Raw genomic sequence first — 19,509 nt, 5'->3', positions numbered from 1 at the left:
AGAAATGCAAATCAGAACTACAATGAGACGTCACCTCACACCAGTCAGAATGGCCATTATCAAAAAGTCTACAAACAATAAATGCTGGAGAGGGTGTGAAGAAAAGGGAACACTCTTGCACTGTTGATGGGAATGTAAATTGGTACAGCCACTATGGAAGATGGTATAGAGATTCCTTAAAAAACTAGGAATAAAATCACCTCAGGATCCAGCAATCCCACTCCTAGGCATATACCCTAAGGAAACCAAAATTGAAAAAGACACATGTATCTCATTGTTCATTTCTGCACTATTTACAATAGCTAGAACATGGAAGCAACTTGGATGTCCATTGACAGATGAATGGATAAAGAAGTTGTGGTACATATACATAATAGAATATTACTCAGCTACAAAAAGGAATGTCTTTGTTCTAATGAGGTGGATGAACCTAGAACTATTATACAGAGTGAAGTAAGTCCGAAAGAGGAAGATAAATATTGTATTCTAACACGTATATACGGAATCTAGAAAAATGGTACTGAAAAGTTTATTTACAGGGCAACAGTGGAGAAACAGATATAGAGAATAGACATATGGACATGGGGAGAGGGGAGGAGAGGGTGAGATGTATGGAAAGAGTAACATGGAAACTCACATTACCACATGTAAAATAGACAGCCAACAGGAATTTGCTGTATGGCTCAGGAAACTCAAACAGGGGCTCTGTATCAACCTACAGGGGTGGGATGGGGCGGGAGATGGGAGAGAGGTTCAAAAGGGAGGGGGTATGTGTATACCTATGGCTGACTCATGTTGAGGTTTGACAGAAAACAACAAAATTCTGTAAAGCAAGTATCCTTCAATTAAAAAAAATTAATTAATTAAAAAAGAAAAAGACAAAGGAGTTGTCTTTAAATTCTCCCTAGTGCTTTCTCTATAGTATATACATAGGGGGCATCTATTTACACCTGAGACCTGGCTGGGAACTCTGGCAGGAGGGCCTTTGGGTTAGCTAGGAATGGAAAAGACTGAAGCCTGGGCTGAGTCAGAAGCCCTTAGAATGTGCCCTAAGAGAGGACGGACACGTTTGGAAGCCTTCTGTGTCTCCTTAATGGAGCCCAGACTTCTCGGCAGCGGGCACGTGTGCTCCTCCCAGTCACTGCTGTCCATCTTTAAGATGCACCCAGGGCACCCCGCCTGCATTACTCTTGCACACGGTGCCCTACTTGTTCTGGCTCCCAGGCCTTTGCTCATGCCGACCCTTGGCCTGAAACGCCCGCCCTAACTCTGCCTGACCAGCACCTGCTCAGCCTTTGATAATGGAATAAGATTGTAAGATATAATATAGTACCCATCAGCTTCTTTAGGAATCTTCCCACCCACCCTCTTGGGATCATGCTCTCCTCCAGGCTCCAACTGCACATGCTTTTTGTGAATCTTATGAAGCTGTCTTCTCTACAAGGTCGTAAACATCTCCCAGGCTGAGATTCGTTCTCGTGCTGTGTCCCTAGCACCTAGCACAGAGAGGAGGGTTCTACAGTGTATGCATAACTCAAGTAAACAGAAATGATGAAAGGAATTTTTCCTTGGCCGGTACACCCCTGCCTCTGTGTGCCTGCACCCCTCTCCTTCCAGGGAAGAACTACAAGCCTGTATTCAGCGCGGCCCCTTCCTGTGGCCCTCATCCCTCCCAGCCCGACCCGGTTTTGTTACTCACGTGTCTTTGCTCTGCGCCCGACTTCCATCTGGACTCTCAGAAAGCCGATGAGGCCATAGCTCAATGTATTAAGTTAAAATGCTCCTATGGGCCGAATGCCAGTTTTAAAAGCCGCCTACGATCTTTTTTCACTTTGAAGAGAGGCAAGATCACCTGTTTCCCTGTACTTTCTGCTCTGTCTTGTATTGGGAGATGGGCACTGTGTGTGTGTAAATAACAGTTTTAAGAGATGAGTCCTTTCTCAGTTTGAGAAAGGAGGAAACCTGGTGAGAAGGGTTTTGCTAGAGAATACCAAATCAATTCTGTATCTATTCAGTCAGCTCAAGGAATTTTAAAACTGTTGTCTATTTCAAGACTTCTTTATACCTCTTTTCTAAATTAGAAGAAAGCCTGTATTTGTAAGACACTCTGAGAGGAGATGTGAGGAGTGGTGTTTTTTGTTTTTGTTTTTGTTTTTTAGCACAACTTGAGCAAACTACTTTACCTTGCAAGGAAATTCAATTCATTGGAAATTGTTTTTTCTCCAGGGCTAAACTGGGGCAGCTTTCTTTCTGGCTCCCTTGCAAAGAAAATTGTCCAGGGTTCTGGAAACCACAGTTGTTGAACTTCATACGATGTCTCTTTTCTTTCAGCTCATGTAACAGTTACAAGAGGAGACTGGTGTGATGTGGCATGTTTTTTCTTTCTTCGTTTTTTTTCTTTTCCATTTCACTGGCTTGTTGGTGCACACTCCCCGAGGGCTTTAGAAAGCTGTGTTCCTAAAGGAATTTATGACAGTCTGCAGGGAGAATAGAAATTTGAGCTGGTGTCAGCCTAGGATCCCTCAGGGCACTGCTGGTCCATGTTTCTGGTTTATGGAGCACCATTGCTAGCCAAAGATGCAGGCTCATCCACCAGAACCTTCTTTTAAACAAAAACAAACGCATCATGACATTGGCAAGTATATTTTACATAAAAACTTCCCAGTGTGGATCTCTACAGGGACAGAATCCATCCTGCAGGGACTCTTCTTGGTTTGGGTTAAAGTGTACACAGATCAAATCTGGCAATAAGTTTCACTATGTGCCTGTGAACTTTGCTGCTGTTTATAGGTGTTGGAAAGAAGGTGATGGAATGAAAGTTGACATTCAGACCATATCTCAGTGCTTGAGAGAAACACGTGAATGGTATCAACTGGTTTTCAAAGCAGGTCTGCGTGGGCAGAAGACCACAGAAATCACCTCCGAGGATGTACACTGTTCCTTTTATCCTCAGTAATGGGCCAAGATGTAGAAATGTATTTGCTCTGTGTCTTTGCTGGATTCATGCCTCCGTGTTCATAAGTACAGTCTCTACTGACTGTTCTTTGTGGTTGAAGGTTCAGCTGTTCTGGCTAAGCACATGTTATGCTTACCGAATAATAATTCATTTTCCCTGCCTCATTCTGCAGTTATCTGTATGTGTGTGCCCCTGACTCCCTGGGCTGTGTCCCTGTAAGGCCAGGGACCGCATCATCTAAGTGTCAACAACTGCACAGCACCAGCATTGTACAGACAGACCTTGTTTTATTGTGCTTTGCTTTATTGTGCTTCACAGATACTGTGTTTTTTTGACAACCCTGCATCAGACAAGGGGTCTAACCTCCGTCTCTTATGTGAAGAGGACTTTGCACTTAGGGGAGTATGTCTTGAGTTGAGCTTTAGCTCCTGAGTCTCATTCAAGTCTTTGTCACCGGCCCTCCCATATATTTAGTCCAGTTCTGTCGCTCAGTTGTGTCCGACTCTTTGCGACCCCATTGACTGCAGCACACCAGGCTTCCCTGTCCATCACCAACTCTTGGAGCTTGCTCAAACTCATGTCCATTGAGTCGGTGATGCCATCCAACCATCTCATCCTCTGTTGTCCCCTTCTCCTCCTGCCTTCAATCTTTCCCAATATCAGGGTCTTTTCCAGTGAGTCAGTTCTCCGAATCAGGTGGCCAAAGTATTGGAACTTTAACTGCAGCATCAGTCCTTCCAATGAATATTCAGGATTGATTTCCTTTAGGATTGACTGGTTTGATCTCCTTGTGGTCCAAGGGATTCTCAAGAGTCTTCTCCAACACCACAGTTCAAAAGCATCAGTTCTTAAGTGTTCAGTTTTCTTTATAGTCCAACTTTCACATCCATACATGGCTACTGGAAAAACCATAACTTTGACTAGACAGACCTTTGTCAGCAAAGTAATGTCTCTGCTTTTTAATATGTTGTCTAGGTTTGTCATAGCTTTTCTTCCCAGGAGCAAGCGTCTTTTAATTTCATGGCTGCAGCCACCATCTGCAGTGATTTTGGAGCCCAAGAAAATAAAGTCTGTCACTGTTTCCATTGTTTCCCCATCTATTTGCCATGAGTGATAGGATCCGATGCCATGATCTTAGTAATGGTAAAGAATCCGGCTGCAATAAAGGAGACCTGGGTTTAATCCCTGGGTCAGGAAGATCCCCTGGAGAAGAGAATGGCTACCCACTCCAGTATTCTTGCCTGAAGAATCCCATGGACAGAGGACCCTGGCAGGTTACAGTCCATGTGGTTGCAGAGTCAAACACTTTCACTATCAATGTGTTAACTGGTGATTGGGAGGGTAACTTCAGTAGGCTCTTCTCTGGGCCATTTTTCTGTTCAGAAGAGACACTTCATGCTAGGTCACCTGCTGAGAAACAGTGGCTAAAAATACAGGCACTGGAATCAGACTGGCTAGGGTGTGAAATCTCTTATCCCCACCATTCATTCTCCTCATGCCAGCAGACTTGTCATTTAGCCTTTCTAAGACTCAGCACCCTCAACTGTAAGTTAGAGGTAATAATGGTGCCTATTTTGCTTTTACTGAGTCTAATCAAAAGCCAGGAGACAACTGACCTGATCTGACAATGGATCAGAACCCATGAGAGGTAGGAGGGGGGTTCAGGATGGGGGAAACACATGTGCACCCATGATTGATCCATGTCGATGTATGGCAAATATCTCCACAATATTGTAAAGTAATTGTCCTCCAATTTAAATAAATAAATTAAGGGGAAAAAAAGGAACCTACGAGAGAATACAGGATGTAAGGTTTCTATATTTACCAGGTTGCTCCTGCCTTGGAGAGGGAGGAGGGTGCTGGGGCATAGGAAGGGGTCTCTTCTGGATTCTTGCTCCCTGGTCTCTCTGATGGTCTTTCAGGCTCATATGCCCCTTGGGGTAGAGTCTTATTCACTGCACCTAAGAATCACCAGGAACAATTGTCTAAGTGCAGATTCCTGGGCCTCAGCCTCAAAGACTCTAATTCACTGGGTCTAGGGTGCTGCCCAGGATTCAGCATTTTAAATAAGCACCCCCAGGTGCTTCTGATATGATCAGGACAGGTCCCCACTGTGGACTGTGTTTATTGTACCTGCTCTGACCGGCTGCCACAGCCCACTGCGTGGAAGAGAGTCTATAACTTCTGTTTTTGCTCTCTCATACCTCCCTCCACATAGGCACATTGACAAAAAGAAGCCAGGACCAACTGAGCATCTATGTGCGTTGCACTCTGCTGGGTACCAGGGATTCATAGAAGACGCTGCATGTGGCCAGGGTCTCCATACATGAGATGCTGGGAGGAGAATGCTTAAGACGTAGGTGACCACAGGGCCAAGTCTTAAGTTGAGGAGGTACTTGAAGGAGGATGGTGTCTAAGGAACTACTGAGTTGGCCAAAAAAGTTTGTTTGAGTTTTCTATACTGTCTTATGGCAAAGCCTGAACAGACTTTTTTGGCCAGCCCAGTACAGACCATTAGATATTGCTGGGGGTTAAGGTATAGGGCAAGGCGAGGTGGGCGGGTCTAGGAGGCTCAAGAGTTTATTAGTTCACTCTCCCATGATCTTGCTGTCAGTGACCCTTAGGAGGGTGGCTGTTGGAGAAATTGCTTTGAGGAGGCAGCATCCTGGGCTGGTTTATACTGAGAACTCACAACTGCCAAACTGAGCTACTGTGACTGATGAAACTCACCAAAATATTTATTCAGAGGAAAATTCTGCTATAAAGAGGGGAAGAGTAAGGTCCATTTGTTGGGAGAGTCTCTCTTATCTCCCAGGTCAGGAAAGCCATTGCTGAGATGATGGGGCCTTAAGGTCTGGAGAGGGATCTAATGGGAGTGAGTGGAGAAAATGGCTGGCTGGGCAAATTGGTTTCGTTTTTGTAAGCCCCCCGGCCCCCCACTCCAGGCACTGGGTGGTGGGAAGGGGATGAGGGGTGTTGTGCTGAGGCTAGAATGGATTAGTGCAAGGGGAGGGGGCTGGGATTCTTGGGGTCCATGTGCGAGGCTTGGGGTTTGCTTACCTGGCTGGAGATTTTATCATGAGACTGGCTGTCAATCCGGTTGTCTCCTTTCTGTGGTTTATACCGTTGATTTTTTGAACTTTATGTTCAGGGTTTGACATTTATACCACTTAGATTTCCTCCTGTTAGTTTTGACTCATTATTCCAACCCTCAGAAATCCTTTCTGGCCCTGACTCTGTTATTCAGCTTTTTACCGATTCCTTCCAACATTGTGTGTAGTGGTGTACAGAGAACCACAAATGCCCCCAGAATTTGGAAAACGGTGTGGAAAATGTTACCAAGTGGGGAATGATTTGCTAATGAGTCTACGATATGTCTTCAATCCCATTAAGAAGTCCAGGGTGTCTCCCTAATATAATGTAATCAACTTTTCAGATCACTCCTTAGGGGTTCTTTAGGGAGATGTGAGTGGAGCGTGATTGATTTGGAGAAAGCCATGGCTCATCAACTGCATTGTAAAACGGCTGGCGTGAGGTAACTCAGCAGCTGCTGACTGACTAATAAGGGAATAAGGGAAGGGAAGAGTTGAAATATAGTCCTTCCATTTCAGCCTTTCAGCCTTGGCCAAGGACTACCGTGCCCCAGTCAAGTGCCCTAAGTACAGGGCAGTTGCAAGCTAAGTCTCACTGGGAGCAAAAATCAAAGGTGCTCCAAACTGCCTCTGAAATATCCATAAAATCACCTGTAAACCTCAGGGCTGGTCACAGTTTGCAGGCTCATGGGGACAGAACACATGAGGTAGCCACAGGGGCCACACCTCAGGCGTCCGTGAGCAGGCGCTCATTGAGTATAATGGTGGGTGTTACAAGGAAGTCTTTTCTCTCAGTCTGTTTGTCTGTCTTTGTTAAGCCCATCTAGTTCAATATACACAGACTAAATGCTTATGGGATGCAATTTCCTGAATTCCGATGTGCTATTTTATATTCTTACAATGGAGAATACATACCACTTGTACAGTCTGAGGAGACCGTTTCTTAGGACATTTCTATTTCCTTTGCCCTGACCCCATGCCTACAGCAGTCCTCCATCCCAAGTGTGTCTTTATCTAGAAGTTTCTGTGCACACCGTCTGCATAGCCACCCTTTTTATTTCTCATTGAAAAGTAGTAGGTTAGCACTAATTATCAATAATGTCTCAAAAGTACAGTTAGCTAACTTACTTTTATTCAGCTTCTTAGAAGTGAATAAAATTGAGCACTTCAGCCATTGTTGCAGAGGCCCCCAGACTCTGTAACCAGGTTGGCAAAATGATTCCATTATTTGCAGGGCAGTGTCCACGGTATCCTGAGGCCGAGTCCAGGCTGAGTGGGAGAGGACAGGGATTGATTAGTAATGTCTGCCAGGGACAAGGGCGGAAAAGGGGGCCTTGCTGAGCCTGCCTTAGAGCCTGGGTGCCCACCACACCAAAGATGGCCAGTCACACTCTCCCCCTCACTCTGAGCACTCTGTTTATCTTTTCCGGCTGCCCCTTTTATTCACTTCTATTATTATTTGTCTCTATGCCTGCTGTTCACAGTTGGGAGTCTTCCCTTCATTCTGTTCCCAGAGCCTGACACACGATAGGTCCTCACTAAATATTTGTTCAAAGATGGGCTCTACTTAAGTGTTCTACCTCACTGGTCTGGATGTGTGGAATCTGCATTTCTTCCCCACTGTGTGTGTGTGTGTATGTGTGTGTGCTCAGTCGTGTCCGACTCTGTGTGACCCCGCAGACTGTAGCCCACCAGGCTCCTCTGTCCATGGGATCATCCCAGCAAGAATACTAGAGTGGGTTGCCATTTCCTTCTCCGGGGAATCTTCCTGATCCAGGGACTCAACCTGCCTCTCCTGCATTGGCAGGTGAATTCTTTACCTCTGAGCCACCAGGGAAGCCCCTTCTTTCTCACTGGAGTCAATTAATTGCCTTGTTGAGATCCAAACTATAAATTTCCTCTGATTCTCCTGATCTATCCCATCTAGGAATAAAAACATAAATTGTAAATTTTTTTCCCCTTCTCAGTCTCCTTCTGGTTCATAATCATCAAGTTCTTCCTCCCCCTCAGGCCCCCACCCCCACTTTCTCTAATCATAAAACTGCTTTTCTCCCTTTGAAACTCTTGGTGAGCTAGTTTTTCCTCTGTCCCTTTGTGACCTTTGAATCATGTTTCATGGTGTTTCTGGTTACTCTTGGGAATTAAAGCCCTAATAATAAGAAGAGCTTTAGCTCTTGGCTCACTGCCACTGTCTCCAACATTACTCTTATAATGTTGATTTCAATATCTTGAAATCACTCTTGGTGATTTCAATATCTACATGAATGCTCCTTTCTTTGCGGGATCGTTCCTGGAGTATTCTTGTCCTCCACCATATCTCAGCCAGTGACCTCTCTTATCATACTCCTGACCCTGTGATTACAATAACTGCAGTTCCTTCATAATCTCAATTTAAACCTCCTCTTTCCCCTCAGCTCGCCCCTTCTAGGATTCCAACTTCAACAGTCCTTTGACCTTATCTAGATTTTCAATCCATTGACCCCGCTGCTTTTTCTCTGCCCTTCACCCCTTCCTATCTTCTGCTTCATATTCCCGCAGCTTAATTTCATGGGAAACCTTAGAGTTGCTCTGTCACCTACCTTCGTTGCTTTCCTGATCCATCAACTCTTGGCTGCATGACAACCCTGGTTATATCAACTTCCTCCTGCTTTCCTCCTATACCCATGTAGCTGAGTGTAGCCAGAGCAGAGCACACAGCCATGCTATCAGTATCCCTTCAGTTTCATGCTCACTACCCTCAAGTTGGCCTTTAATGCCACCTGAAAATCCTATTCCGGTGCCCTTGTCCATTCACTCTTGCGCTGTCCTAGAAATGACTCCATTTTCCCCCTTGTATCATTCCTTTTTTAAAGTTCTTTTTTTAAAAAAAAATATGTATTTATTTTGGCTGCGTCAGATCTCAGTTGCAGCTCTCGGGATCTTCACTGCATCATGCAGCATTTTTCGTTGTGGTGTACACACTGTCTATTTACGGCTTGGCCTTCAGTAGCTGTAGCATGTGGGCTTAGTTGCTGCTCTATGGCATCTTGGAGCCAGCTCTGACCAGGGATTGAACCTGAGTCCCCTGCATTGCAAGGCAGACTCTCCACCACTGGATCACCAGGGAAGTCCCCACAGTTCTTTTTTCAAGTGCCCATACACCACTTACTTGTGGGAACTTTGCTGGGAATTGTTAGGAAGCATCACATTTTCTGAACTCTGTCTCCCTTCTCCACCCCCCGCCTTGGGCATTTGCCTGTGGTCCAGGTCATGTTTCTCCTGTTCCCCACAGCCCATCAAAGGCCAGTGACCTTGACGTTCTGTCTCCCCCAGGGCCCTGCTTCTCCTGATCTCACAGGAGGCACTGTCAAGCGCAGGAGAATACGAACAACTAGCAGCCTCATTTACTGAGCTGCTGCTCTTCAGGGAGGCAAGCATCTGTTTTCATCATTTTATTAAATTAAAAAAAATTACAAATAGGCGTTTAGCAGGGGAAGAAGCACTTGGCAGGAGGCAGGCAAGTTCGGGCCATAGCTTCAGGCCCTGATTCCAGGGAAGGAAAGAACTGACCTCAGAGAGCCAGTGCTGTTCTGGTGCATCTTGAGTGTGCTGGGAAGGGCAGGTCTAAAAGGACAGAAGCCTTTCTGAGCATTGCTTGGTGGTTAAGAGCATGGGCTATGGAGCTGGGTTCAGATCCTGGCCCCTCTACTTTCTAAGTATGAGACCCTATTCTAGGCATCTAACCTTTCTAGACTCGCTGTTCTCATATGTAAAATGGGAATAGTACCTACCTGTTAAGTTGGGTGTGAAGAATAAATAAGTCACTCCGTGTAAAAGTACTCAGAACAAGTCAAGTACTTTTAGGTAACCAATAATCAGTAGCTATAAATTGTTATTATATTCTCTTTTGAGTCTCACGATAGCCCTGTGAGGTATTATTATCCTCATTTCATAGAAGAAGAGGCTGAGGGCCAGAAAAGGTGACGGGGAGGCTATAGACCACATGCATGGTAAGTGGCATTGGCTGGGCTTGCCCTGAGGTCACAGGGCAAGCCTGTGTTTGCTTGTTTCACTAAGCATTTGTGACCTTTGAATCATGTTCCATAGTGTTTCTGGTCACTCTTGGGAATTAAAGAAACCCCTCTGGTTAGTCCGAGTAACAAGAACAGTTTTAGCTCTTGGCTCATGGCCACTTTCTCCAGCATGAGAGAAATGTTGCTGTTTCACGGAGCCCCGTTCCGTGTCTGGATGAAATTATTTTACCCTCATCATGGAGATTCACATACCTTCCTTCTCCAAACATGCCCTGACCTCTCTGGGCAGATGGTACCACATATTTGCTGTAGAATTACATGGCTATAATTGAATTTAGCCGCAGCAAGGGAGACCGATTTGCAACAAATCTACAATCCTGAGAGGAAGGAGATGGTTCCAAGGCTGCACATTGTAATCCTGCTGGGGTGGGAATTCAGCTTAAGATTGTTCTGGCTCAAGTTCACCTTCTCTGCCGGGGGAGGGGAGAGACACTCGTTTGCCCTACTCGTTTGAGTAGGCTGTGGAGTCGAGCTGACAGAACTGGAAGTACTGTTCACAAGGCTCAGACCATCACTTTTTGGTTCGGGGGATGGTGTTTTGTGATGTGCGCAGATGCCCTCTTCCAACTGCTGCGGAAAAGTCTACAGTGAAAGGTGAGATGGAAGATGGTGTGTCTTCTCTGGGGCTAATTAGACAGGGGATGCTGTTTATCAGAACTGATATGTGAGAGGAACACACACAGAGGAGATGTTTCTGGACACATCTCTCAGCAGTTCCCGGGTGGAGAAACTGTGAAGGCAAATATTTCAGAATGTCCTCGAGTATTTACAAAGCTCGTATTACAATGCCAGCGCTATCGAGACTTTTCCCAGGCGCCTGCCATGAAGTGGGGAGAAGGCTCTGGGATGGTTCCAGGTCTGACCCTAGTGAGCCCTGGGGCCTTGTGGAGGTGGAGTCACCTCTCTGAGCCTCAGTTTTCCCTTCTGTAAAGTGAATAACTTGGACTCTGTTTAGATCTTTCCAGCTCTAAGACTTTATTAGTCTGTGAGTTCCTGGACCAAAAGTTCGAAAGTGGCTGTGTTCCCTCCTAAAGTGGCAAAGATTTGAGTCCTGGACTCAGCTGGACCTAGACCTGAGGAGAAGGGGGTGACAGTGGATGAGATGGTTGGATGGCATCACTGACTCAATGGACATGCATTTGAGTAAGCTCCAGGAGTTGGTGATGGACAGGGAAGCCTGGCGTGCTGTAGTCCATGGGGTCACAAAGAGTCGGACAGGACTGAGTGACTGAACTGAGACCTTCTCTAGCACTTTTGGACTCTGATTTGAATTCACCTCCTTGAACTGCTGGTTCTGACTCAGTCCCTTCCACCTGAAGCCTTGCTCCATAACCCGGAATTCTGCTTAATTCTACAAACATTGACTCAAGACTTAAACTGTATCCCCACTGCACGGCTGCAGAGATGACCAGTTTCCCACATCGGGTAATCCACAGTAAGATATGAGGTCAAGACTTACCAGAACTTCCTTTCTCCAGAAAACTCTCTAGGTCCTACATTCGTGGTTTCGCAGAGTGTGGTCCTTGGACCAGTCACATCGACTTCACACAGGAACTTGTTAGAAATCCTTATTTTTAGGTGTCAGCTTAGACCTACAGAATCAGAAACTCTGGAAGTGAGGCCCACCAACCTTAGTTTTTAACAAATCCTTCAGGGAATTAGGAGACACCTCGAGTCTGAGGACCACTGAACTGGCCCTTTCCAGGACAGGCTGCAAAAGCTATGTCTCTGAGCTCTCGAGGGACCTGAGGAGATGTCCTGGAGAAAGTTGGTCACTCCGGCTGCCAGAACTCGTTGTTTTCAAATCTCAGTCACAGCTCCCTGGAGTTTCCCTCCAACACCGTTTCGAACCTCTGAGGTGGTTTTATAAATGCCAGACATTGTGGAAAACTCCCCATTTGTTTTGATGGGAAGGAATCCAGCGGAGCACATCATTCCCTGTGCAACTTCCAGACTCCCCTTTAAATTGATTGTGATGCTTTCTGGGATGCTGACACGGGGACCAAGACCCACAGGAAGAATCCCAGCCCCGGGGGGACCCATGCTTCTAGAGGAAGAGCGTTCTTAGGGAGCTAGTCTGCCGTCTCCATGCCACCCTCCCTTCCAAGGAGCCTTTCACTAATATCCTCCCGCATGGCCGGGTCCAGGCTGGTTCCAGTCCTCCTGAGCAGGTGGAGACCGCTGGGTCCCGTTCTCCCTGCAGTCAGTTCAGACTGAAGTCGGTGGAGCCGGGGGTGGGTGTCCAGCCTCAGTCCTGGTAGGTCTGTCCATGTGTTGCCCTGACCCAGCGCCACATGCTAGACCACAGACACTTTGCATGGAAATTAGAGGACGGCACCCCCTCCAGGGGCCTCCCAAGTGGACGCAGCCCCTGGGGCTCAGGACTGGGCTGGATTTCAGGCCCTCCCACTTCCTCGGGCAGGTACACAGCTGTCCGCGGCCACCCTGCCCCTCCCCAGCCGGAGCCTGGCACAGGGGGGCTGAGGAAGGAGAGGGGTAGGGGGCGGTGTGGGTGGAGCAGAGCCTGCCTGTGAAGCTCCCACGTATTGGCGGGTGGTGGGGGGTGTCCCACCTGCTGGGCCCAAGACTCAGCTCTTTACCCGCAGCTAACCCTCAAAGCCTCAGTGAGGTGTTGTCCTCCACAGAGTTTTTCTGTTCCTAAATTATAAGAGATTTTCAAACTTCTCAACACCTTCATGCTCTCATCTATCCAACAGATATGGTTCCCTTGCTCTTCAGAGCTTGTTCTGGAAACCACAGGAGACCATAGTGATGAAAACTGTCTGGAGTCAAGATATTAAAATGTCAGGATCGATATCAATCTTATCCCTGGGTCCTCAAAGGCAGTTTCTGGAGGCTCTGGTTTGAGAAACTCACCTTAAATGCACCCAGCCCCCACTGTTATATGTGGGTGCCACAGAAGGTTGGCTTTCTGCCATGATACTGGTCTGAGGGATGGGGGTATGCGCTTCTGCCCCTAAAATTGTTAGGCGTGTAAGGCTGCAATGCACGAGGTATGTATGAGCAAGCACTCGGGAGAGGCAGGGCCTGGCAGGCTGGCCTGGACAGGGTGACCTCACTGGCCTTTCCCGCTTGTCATTTCAGTGACTGGGCTCACTGCTTCATTTTTGGCTTTCTCCCTCTTTCTTGCAGCTGCGCTGATTGGGATTTAGGGCAGGCATTTGAGATCCCTCTTCTAATCCCTGTCAAATTGGGATTTACCAGCGGGAAGTCTGGGAAAGGGAGGGAGGAAGGGGAGAGAGGCTGGAGGCCATCGCTTAGAACATCGGAGAAATTCCAGGAGGAACGCCCAGCCTCCACCTCTACCCTCTGGGGCAGGAGGCCTTTCATCTCATTCTCTTTCCAGAATGGCTTCTTGCTTCAGCACTGGAGGAGTAAGATGGCAATTGTGCTGGTAACAGAGAGACTGACACTTGCCTTTTTTCCAGTTTAACTGTGTCCTTTGTTGAAATGTTTTCTTGGCCAGGTACCATCTCATTTCCACTGCTGCCCCCACCTGCCAGCCCCCCACCCCTGGTTGAGATTATTTCCTTCTCAACCAGATTAGTGCAACAGTGGTCTGGATTGTCCACACTGCACACCCCTACCCGAGTCAACTGACCTTTTTTCTTTCTTTCTTTTTTTTTTTTTTTTTTAAAAACTGAGGTATAGTTGATGTACAATATTATATAAGTTACAGGTGTGCAACATAGTGATTCACAGGTTTTAAAGATTAGCCTCCATTTATAGTCACGATAAAGTATTGGGGAATTCCCTGGCAGTCCAGCAGTTGGAACTCTACGCTTTCATGGCCGAGAGCACAGGTTTAATCCCTGGTCGGGGAACTAGGATTCTGAAAGTTTCATTGTGGGGCAGAAATAAATAAAATAAAGCATCAACTATATTCCCTCCATTGTATGATATATCCTTGTAGCTTATTTTATACATGGTAGTTTGTACCTCTTAATCCCTAACTGGTGTATTACCCTACCCTTTCCCTCTCCCCACTGGTAACCCCTAGTTTGTTCTCTATAGAGAACTGTTTCTTTTTTGTTTATTCACTAGTTTTATTTTTTAGATTTCACATATAAATGATAGCAGTTTGTCTTTCTCTGTCAGACTTATTTCACTTAGCATAATACCCTCGAGGTTCATTCATGTTGTCACAGATGGCAAAATTTCATTCTTTTTTATGACTGAGTAATATTTCTTTGATTATATATAGCACGTCTTCTTTATCCATTCATCTGTTCATGGACACTTAGGTTGCTTCCTTATCTTGGCAGTTAGAAATAATGCTGCTATGAACACTGGAGTGCCTATATCTTTTTGAATTAGTGTTTTTGGTTTTTTTTTTTCAGATAAATATGTGGGAGTAGAATTGCTGGGTCATATGGTAGTTCTATTCTTAGTTTTTTGAGGAACCTCCATATTATTTTCCACAGTGCCTGCACCAATTTACATTCCCACCAACCATGTATGAGTGTTCCTTTGTCCATATCCTCTCCACAAACTTCTGCCCCAGTCAGTTGACCTTTTATTACATAACTTCCCTACAGAAGAGATAAGTTACATAATATAATGCTAATCATATTATGACTTCCCTGGTAGCTCAGACGGTAAAGTGTCTGCCTACAACGCGGGAGACCCGGGTTCAATCCCTGGGTCGGGAAGATCCTCTGGAGAAGGAAATGGCAACCCACTCCAGTATTCTTGCCTGGAAAATCCCATGGATGGAGGAGCGTGGTAGGCTACAGTCCATGGGATCGCAAAGAGCTGGACACGACTGAGTGACGTCACACTTTCACTTTCAATCATATTATACCCATCGGCTGTGGTATCAGTACAAGTTTCAATCTGAATTTAAAGTCTTTTTTTGTAACTGGCTTCAAGCTACCCCTCCAACTTCATTCTTGTCCATAACTCTTAGCCGTGCCTTCAACACTCATTCTGTTTTCTGCTGTATTCATGCCATCTCGGGCTTTTGTTCATGGGTTCATCTCTACGTGTTCCTTCTCACGGTCTAGACACTATACATCTGTAAAGCCAGCTTGTGTCCCATCTCCTTGACCCCAACCCACTAATATTCCTGTTCTCTGAACACCTAGCATCAGCACCACACTGTTTCATACTAGTTATTCTTAACTTTTTCCATTAGTTAAGTCTCCCCAGGTAGACTGTAAACTCCTTGACATGGGTCCCCACCCTAAGCATCTTCTGTACTTCCCGCAGTATCCAGCCAAGCTAATGTGCTGTGCAGTAAATAAAAAAGTAATTTTGATGCTGCTCAGATGTTTGCCCACCTAAAAACTACATTGATAACTTTCTAGAAACTGAAGTTCACTTCTTTTGTAAAAAGAAATAGTATCTTGTTTGCTGCCAATATTCATGACCACCCAGTCATGCACATATACATCCTTACATCCTTCCTGAGTGAAGAGAAAAGATGAAGATTTGAAAGGTGACCCCTGGCCCTAGGATTTCCAACCTGCATTGGGTCCTTAACAATCTTATTTTATTTATTTTAATTGAAGTATATTTGATTTGTGATATCATGTTAGTTTCAGGTATATAGCTCAGCAATTCAGTTATGCAGATATATATAACTTCTTCAGTTTCTCTTTCCTGATAAGTTATTACAAAATATTGAAAATAGTTCCCTGTGCTACACAGGAGGTCCTTGTTGGCTATCTGTTGATAATTTATTGTTGTCGTTGTTCAGTTGCTCAGTCGTGTCCAGCTCTTTGCAGGTCAATTGGACTGCAGCACGCCAGGCTTCCTTGTCCTTCCCCATTTCCCAGAGCTTGGTCAAACTCATGTCCATCGAGTCAGTGATGTCATCCAACCATCTCATCCTCTGTCGTCCCCTTCTTCTCCTGCCTTCAATCTTTCCCAGCATCAGGGCCTTTTCTGATGAGTTAGCTCTTCGCATCAGGTGGCCAAAGTATTGGGAGTTTCAGCTGCAGGATCAGTCCTTCCGATGAATATTCAGGACTGATTTCCTTTAGGATGGACTGGTTTGGTCTCCTTGATAACTTATATATAGTCGGATATTTATGCTTAATACTCTTATGATATGTTTGCCCTCCCCTTTTTCCCCAGGAAGCACATGTGAGAACAAGCGAGCGGACGTGGTCTTTATCATCGACAGCTCGCGCAGTGTCAACACCCAGGACTATGCAAAGGTCAAGGAGTTCATCGTGGACATCTTGCAGTTCTTGGACATTGGCCCTGACGTCACCCGTGTGGGCCTGCTCCAGTATGGCAGCACGGTCAAGAATGAGTTCTCCCTCAAGACCTTCAAGAGGAAGTCCGAGGTGGAGCGTGCCGTCAAGAGGATGCGGCATCTGTCCACGGGCACCATGACAGGGCTGGCCATCCAGTACGCCCTGAACATCGCCTTCTCGGAAGCAGAGGGGGCCCGGCCCCTGAGGGAGAACGTGCCTCGGGTCATAATGATCGTGACCGATGGGAGGCCCCAGGACTCGGTGGCCGAGGTGGCTGCAAAGGCCCGGGACACAGGCATCCTGATCTTTGCCATCGGTGTGGGCCAGGTGGACTTCAACACGCTGAAGGCCATCGGAAGCGAGCCCCATGAGGACCATGTCTTTCTGGTGGCCAACTTCAGCCAGATTGAGACGCTGACCTCAGTGTTCCAGAAGAAGTTGTGCAGTAAGTCCTGTTCCTCTGTGGCTCTGCTGGGGGTGTCATTGGGATGAGGTCATCCACCTTCCCGTGTTCATTCTGTGCTACCTGGTCCCAGGTGCTGTGCTGGCAAGGGGTCTTTAGCAAAGGTCGAGGTAAGACACAGTATTCTCTTGGGGCTCACACTCTGGTCAAGGATGCTCATTAAGGATGCAGTTACATAAATAAGTAAGTACCTGCAGTTGTAAGTGTAACGGGGGAAGAATTCAGGGCAGGACCTGACCTAGGCCAGGGGCCCAGGGAGATTTCCCTGGGGAAGGGACATTTACACTCAAGCTGCATAATGAGTCAGAGTAGGGAGGGGATGTTTTCCTCCAGCACCTTGGATTGGCCTGGCATTACCTAGGTTGGAATTCATGAGTTGCAGTAAGCATGAAAATGGGAAAAATGTAACTTCTCCTTGGATGGTGTGGAATACCAGGCATTTTTGCCCTACAGTGGTGCTAGCCGTGGATGTTTTCTCAACCCAGAGAGAAGCCTAGTCAGGGGCGGGGGACAAGATGTGCTCCTGGTGCCTCCTCTCTTGATAGGATGGCAGGTGCTCCCAACTTCTTCTGCAAGGTCGTGCCTCCCCAAGACCTTGAGCTGCCTTATTCTGCGTTAGGGGTCTTCTCCCCCATCTTGCTTTCCAACCCTACTCTCCCTTCCTTGCCAGACTCCTCCCAGTAGCCTCTAAGCTGAGCTCCTGTTTCAGCTCTGCCAGAAGGTCAGCTTGTCCTCTTCTTGTCCTCCAGAAGGGCAGGGGCCCAGGGTGCCAAGGCAGGCTCTACACTAGTCCCCGGAAGTGGGACGAGCTTCCTGACCTGGTAAAACAGTGTTCGGTCCTGCCTTGCCCACCCCCAGTGGCCTCTGTCCCCTCCCACTGCCTTGCTTCTTTGATGGGAAAACAAAAGCAAGTGTCTATTCTGAGATGACTAGTATTTCCCTGGAGTCTGAGTGGAGATTGACCTTATGGACCAGACTCAGCTCTGACTCCCCAGGAGCGGGAACCTTTGGACCACGTCTCAGAATGTGAAAAAGTCCCTCCATCACCTCTCCCCCCCCCACTCCATCGAAGCCTCAGGAAGGAAGAACAGTGTGCTTCTGATGTGTCTTTAAAGTTCTCTACTGAAAACTGACTTCAAAAAGCAGAGAGCCCATTGATTTTTTACTCCAAAATCAAAAGGTTTACTTGAAAAATCAATGCCATGAAGGAAAAAGAACCTTTTGCTCTGCAATGTCACTTGGAAAATATTCAGAAGTGCCATTTCCCTGGCGCCGCAGAGGGTCTGGGCCGCTACGGCATGCCGTGGCCTGAGTCACCTGGAAAACTTCACCCAGTAGAATGCGCTGCAAACATTTTTAAGGTTTATGACTTTAAATGACTTCTGCAGAATTTATGCTCCCCCTTTCCTGGAAATATTAAAAAAAAAAAAGAAAGAAAGAAAGAAATTGGTCCTGTAACAATTTTGACGGGTTTATTCATTTGTCTTGGAATAATGTTAATGGAGGAGTTCTTTTCTAAGCGCTCTGAATTGAGCAGCAAAGGGGAAGGTAATATGACGAGGGTGTGTTTGTGAACTTGCTCGTAGAAGAATCTTCTCTCTGCTTTTTGACCAGGCAGCAAAACTAAAAGACAGTTTGGCTACCCACCTCATTTCTGTAAGAGCTCTAAGAGAACATCAGTATTATGCCATTTTTTCATTCGCCAGGGCCCAGAAACTGAATCCCTCTTCCCACCCTGCAGAAAGCCGGCTCCTGAACCTCTGCATTGCAGGGCTCTGCTGAGCAGATCTGTCAACTGTCTTGAAAGGTTAAGGGGCCCCCAGAGCCTCTTTGTCAACTGTGCAGTAAAGATCACAATAACTAACATTTATAAAGCTCTTTCTCTTGTGTTTTCACACTTGATCCTCACAAAAATCTGGGGAGGCGGCACGGTACTATCCCTCCCTTTTATAGGACTGTAAACTTGTTAAGTGGATTCCCTAAGAACAAGCAGCCAAGAGATGGGCGTTCTGCTTCCAAGCCTCTTACTCTTTTCACCCTTCTTTGCATTGGGAAGTAGACATTTCTCCTTTAAGGTAAACTGTTTTCTGCGAGCAGCCTCTGCAGTCCAGCCATGCTAGGTCAACCAGCTCTGAGGTCGACATTCACCCTGGAGTTGGATGGGATGCCTTCGCAGGAGTGGGCGGGGGGGCACTGTCTCGGTGAGCACCCCCCCCACCCACCCCGCCAACTGTGCAGATGCGGAGCACATCTGTAAAATGGGGATTTTACCTGTGGAGTGTAGATGCGTGAACAGATGGCATTATAAACTGTAGAGTCCTATTGAGTGGGCACCGTGTTGTGTGTGATTACAGTCAAACCCACAGAGGACCAGCAGGGTGGGCAGATGGCCTCGGCTTTGACCTGCCCTCCAATCCTCAGACAACAGCGATGAGTGTCTTCCGTGTTGCCGACGGCAGTTCTTTGGGGTTTCAGAAATCTCCTTTGCTCCTTAAACATTTATTGAACCACACTCTGATAGTATGCTGCTGCTGCTGCTGCCGCTAAGTCGCTTCAGTCATGTCCAACTCTGTGTGACCCCATAGACGGCAGCCTACCAGGCCCCTCTGTCCCTGGGATTCTCCAGGCAAGAACAGTGGAGTGGGTTGCCATTTCCTAATACTGGAATGGGATGCCGTTTCCTTCTCCCTCTGATAGT

The 19,509-nt window shown here is 46.7% G+C and overlaps 1 protein-coding gene across 2 annotated transcripts in view; it reads left to right on the top strand.

Moving 5' to 3' along the window:
* Positions 1 to 19,509, top strand: part of MATN2 (matrilin 2) — a 163,134-nt gene that overhangs the window by 36,038 nt on the left and 107,587 nt on the right. For both annotated transcript variants that reach the window (XM_043483212.1, XM_043483211.1), the window contains exon 3: positions 16,224 to 16,793. In XM_043483212.1, the coding sequence (XP_043339147.1) occupies positions 16,224 to 16,793 (570 nt within the window). The remainder of the gene's footprint in view (positions 1 to 16,223; positions 16,794 to 19,509) is intronic.

This window comes from Cervus canadensis, chromosome 12 (assembly GCF_019320065.1).
Source record: "Cervus canadensis isolate Bull #8, Minnesota chromosome 12, ASM1932006v1, whole genome shotgun sequence".
Classification (NCBI taxonomy): domain Eukaryota; kingdom Metazoa; phylum Chordata; class Mammalia; order Artiodactyla; family Cervidae; genus Cervus; species Cervus canadensis.
The sequence above is the reverse complement of the archived record's forward strand: the minus strand, read 5'-3'. Positions and strand labels throughout refer to the sequence as shown.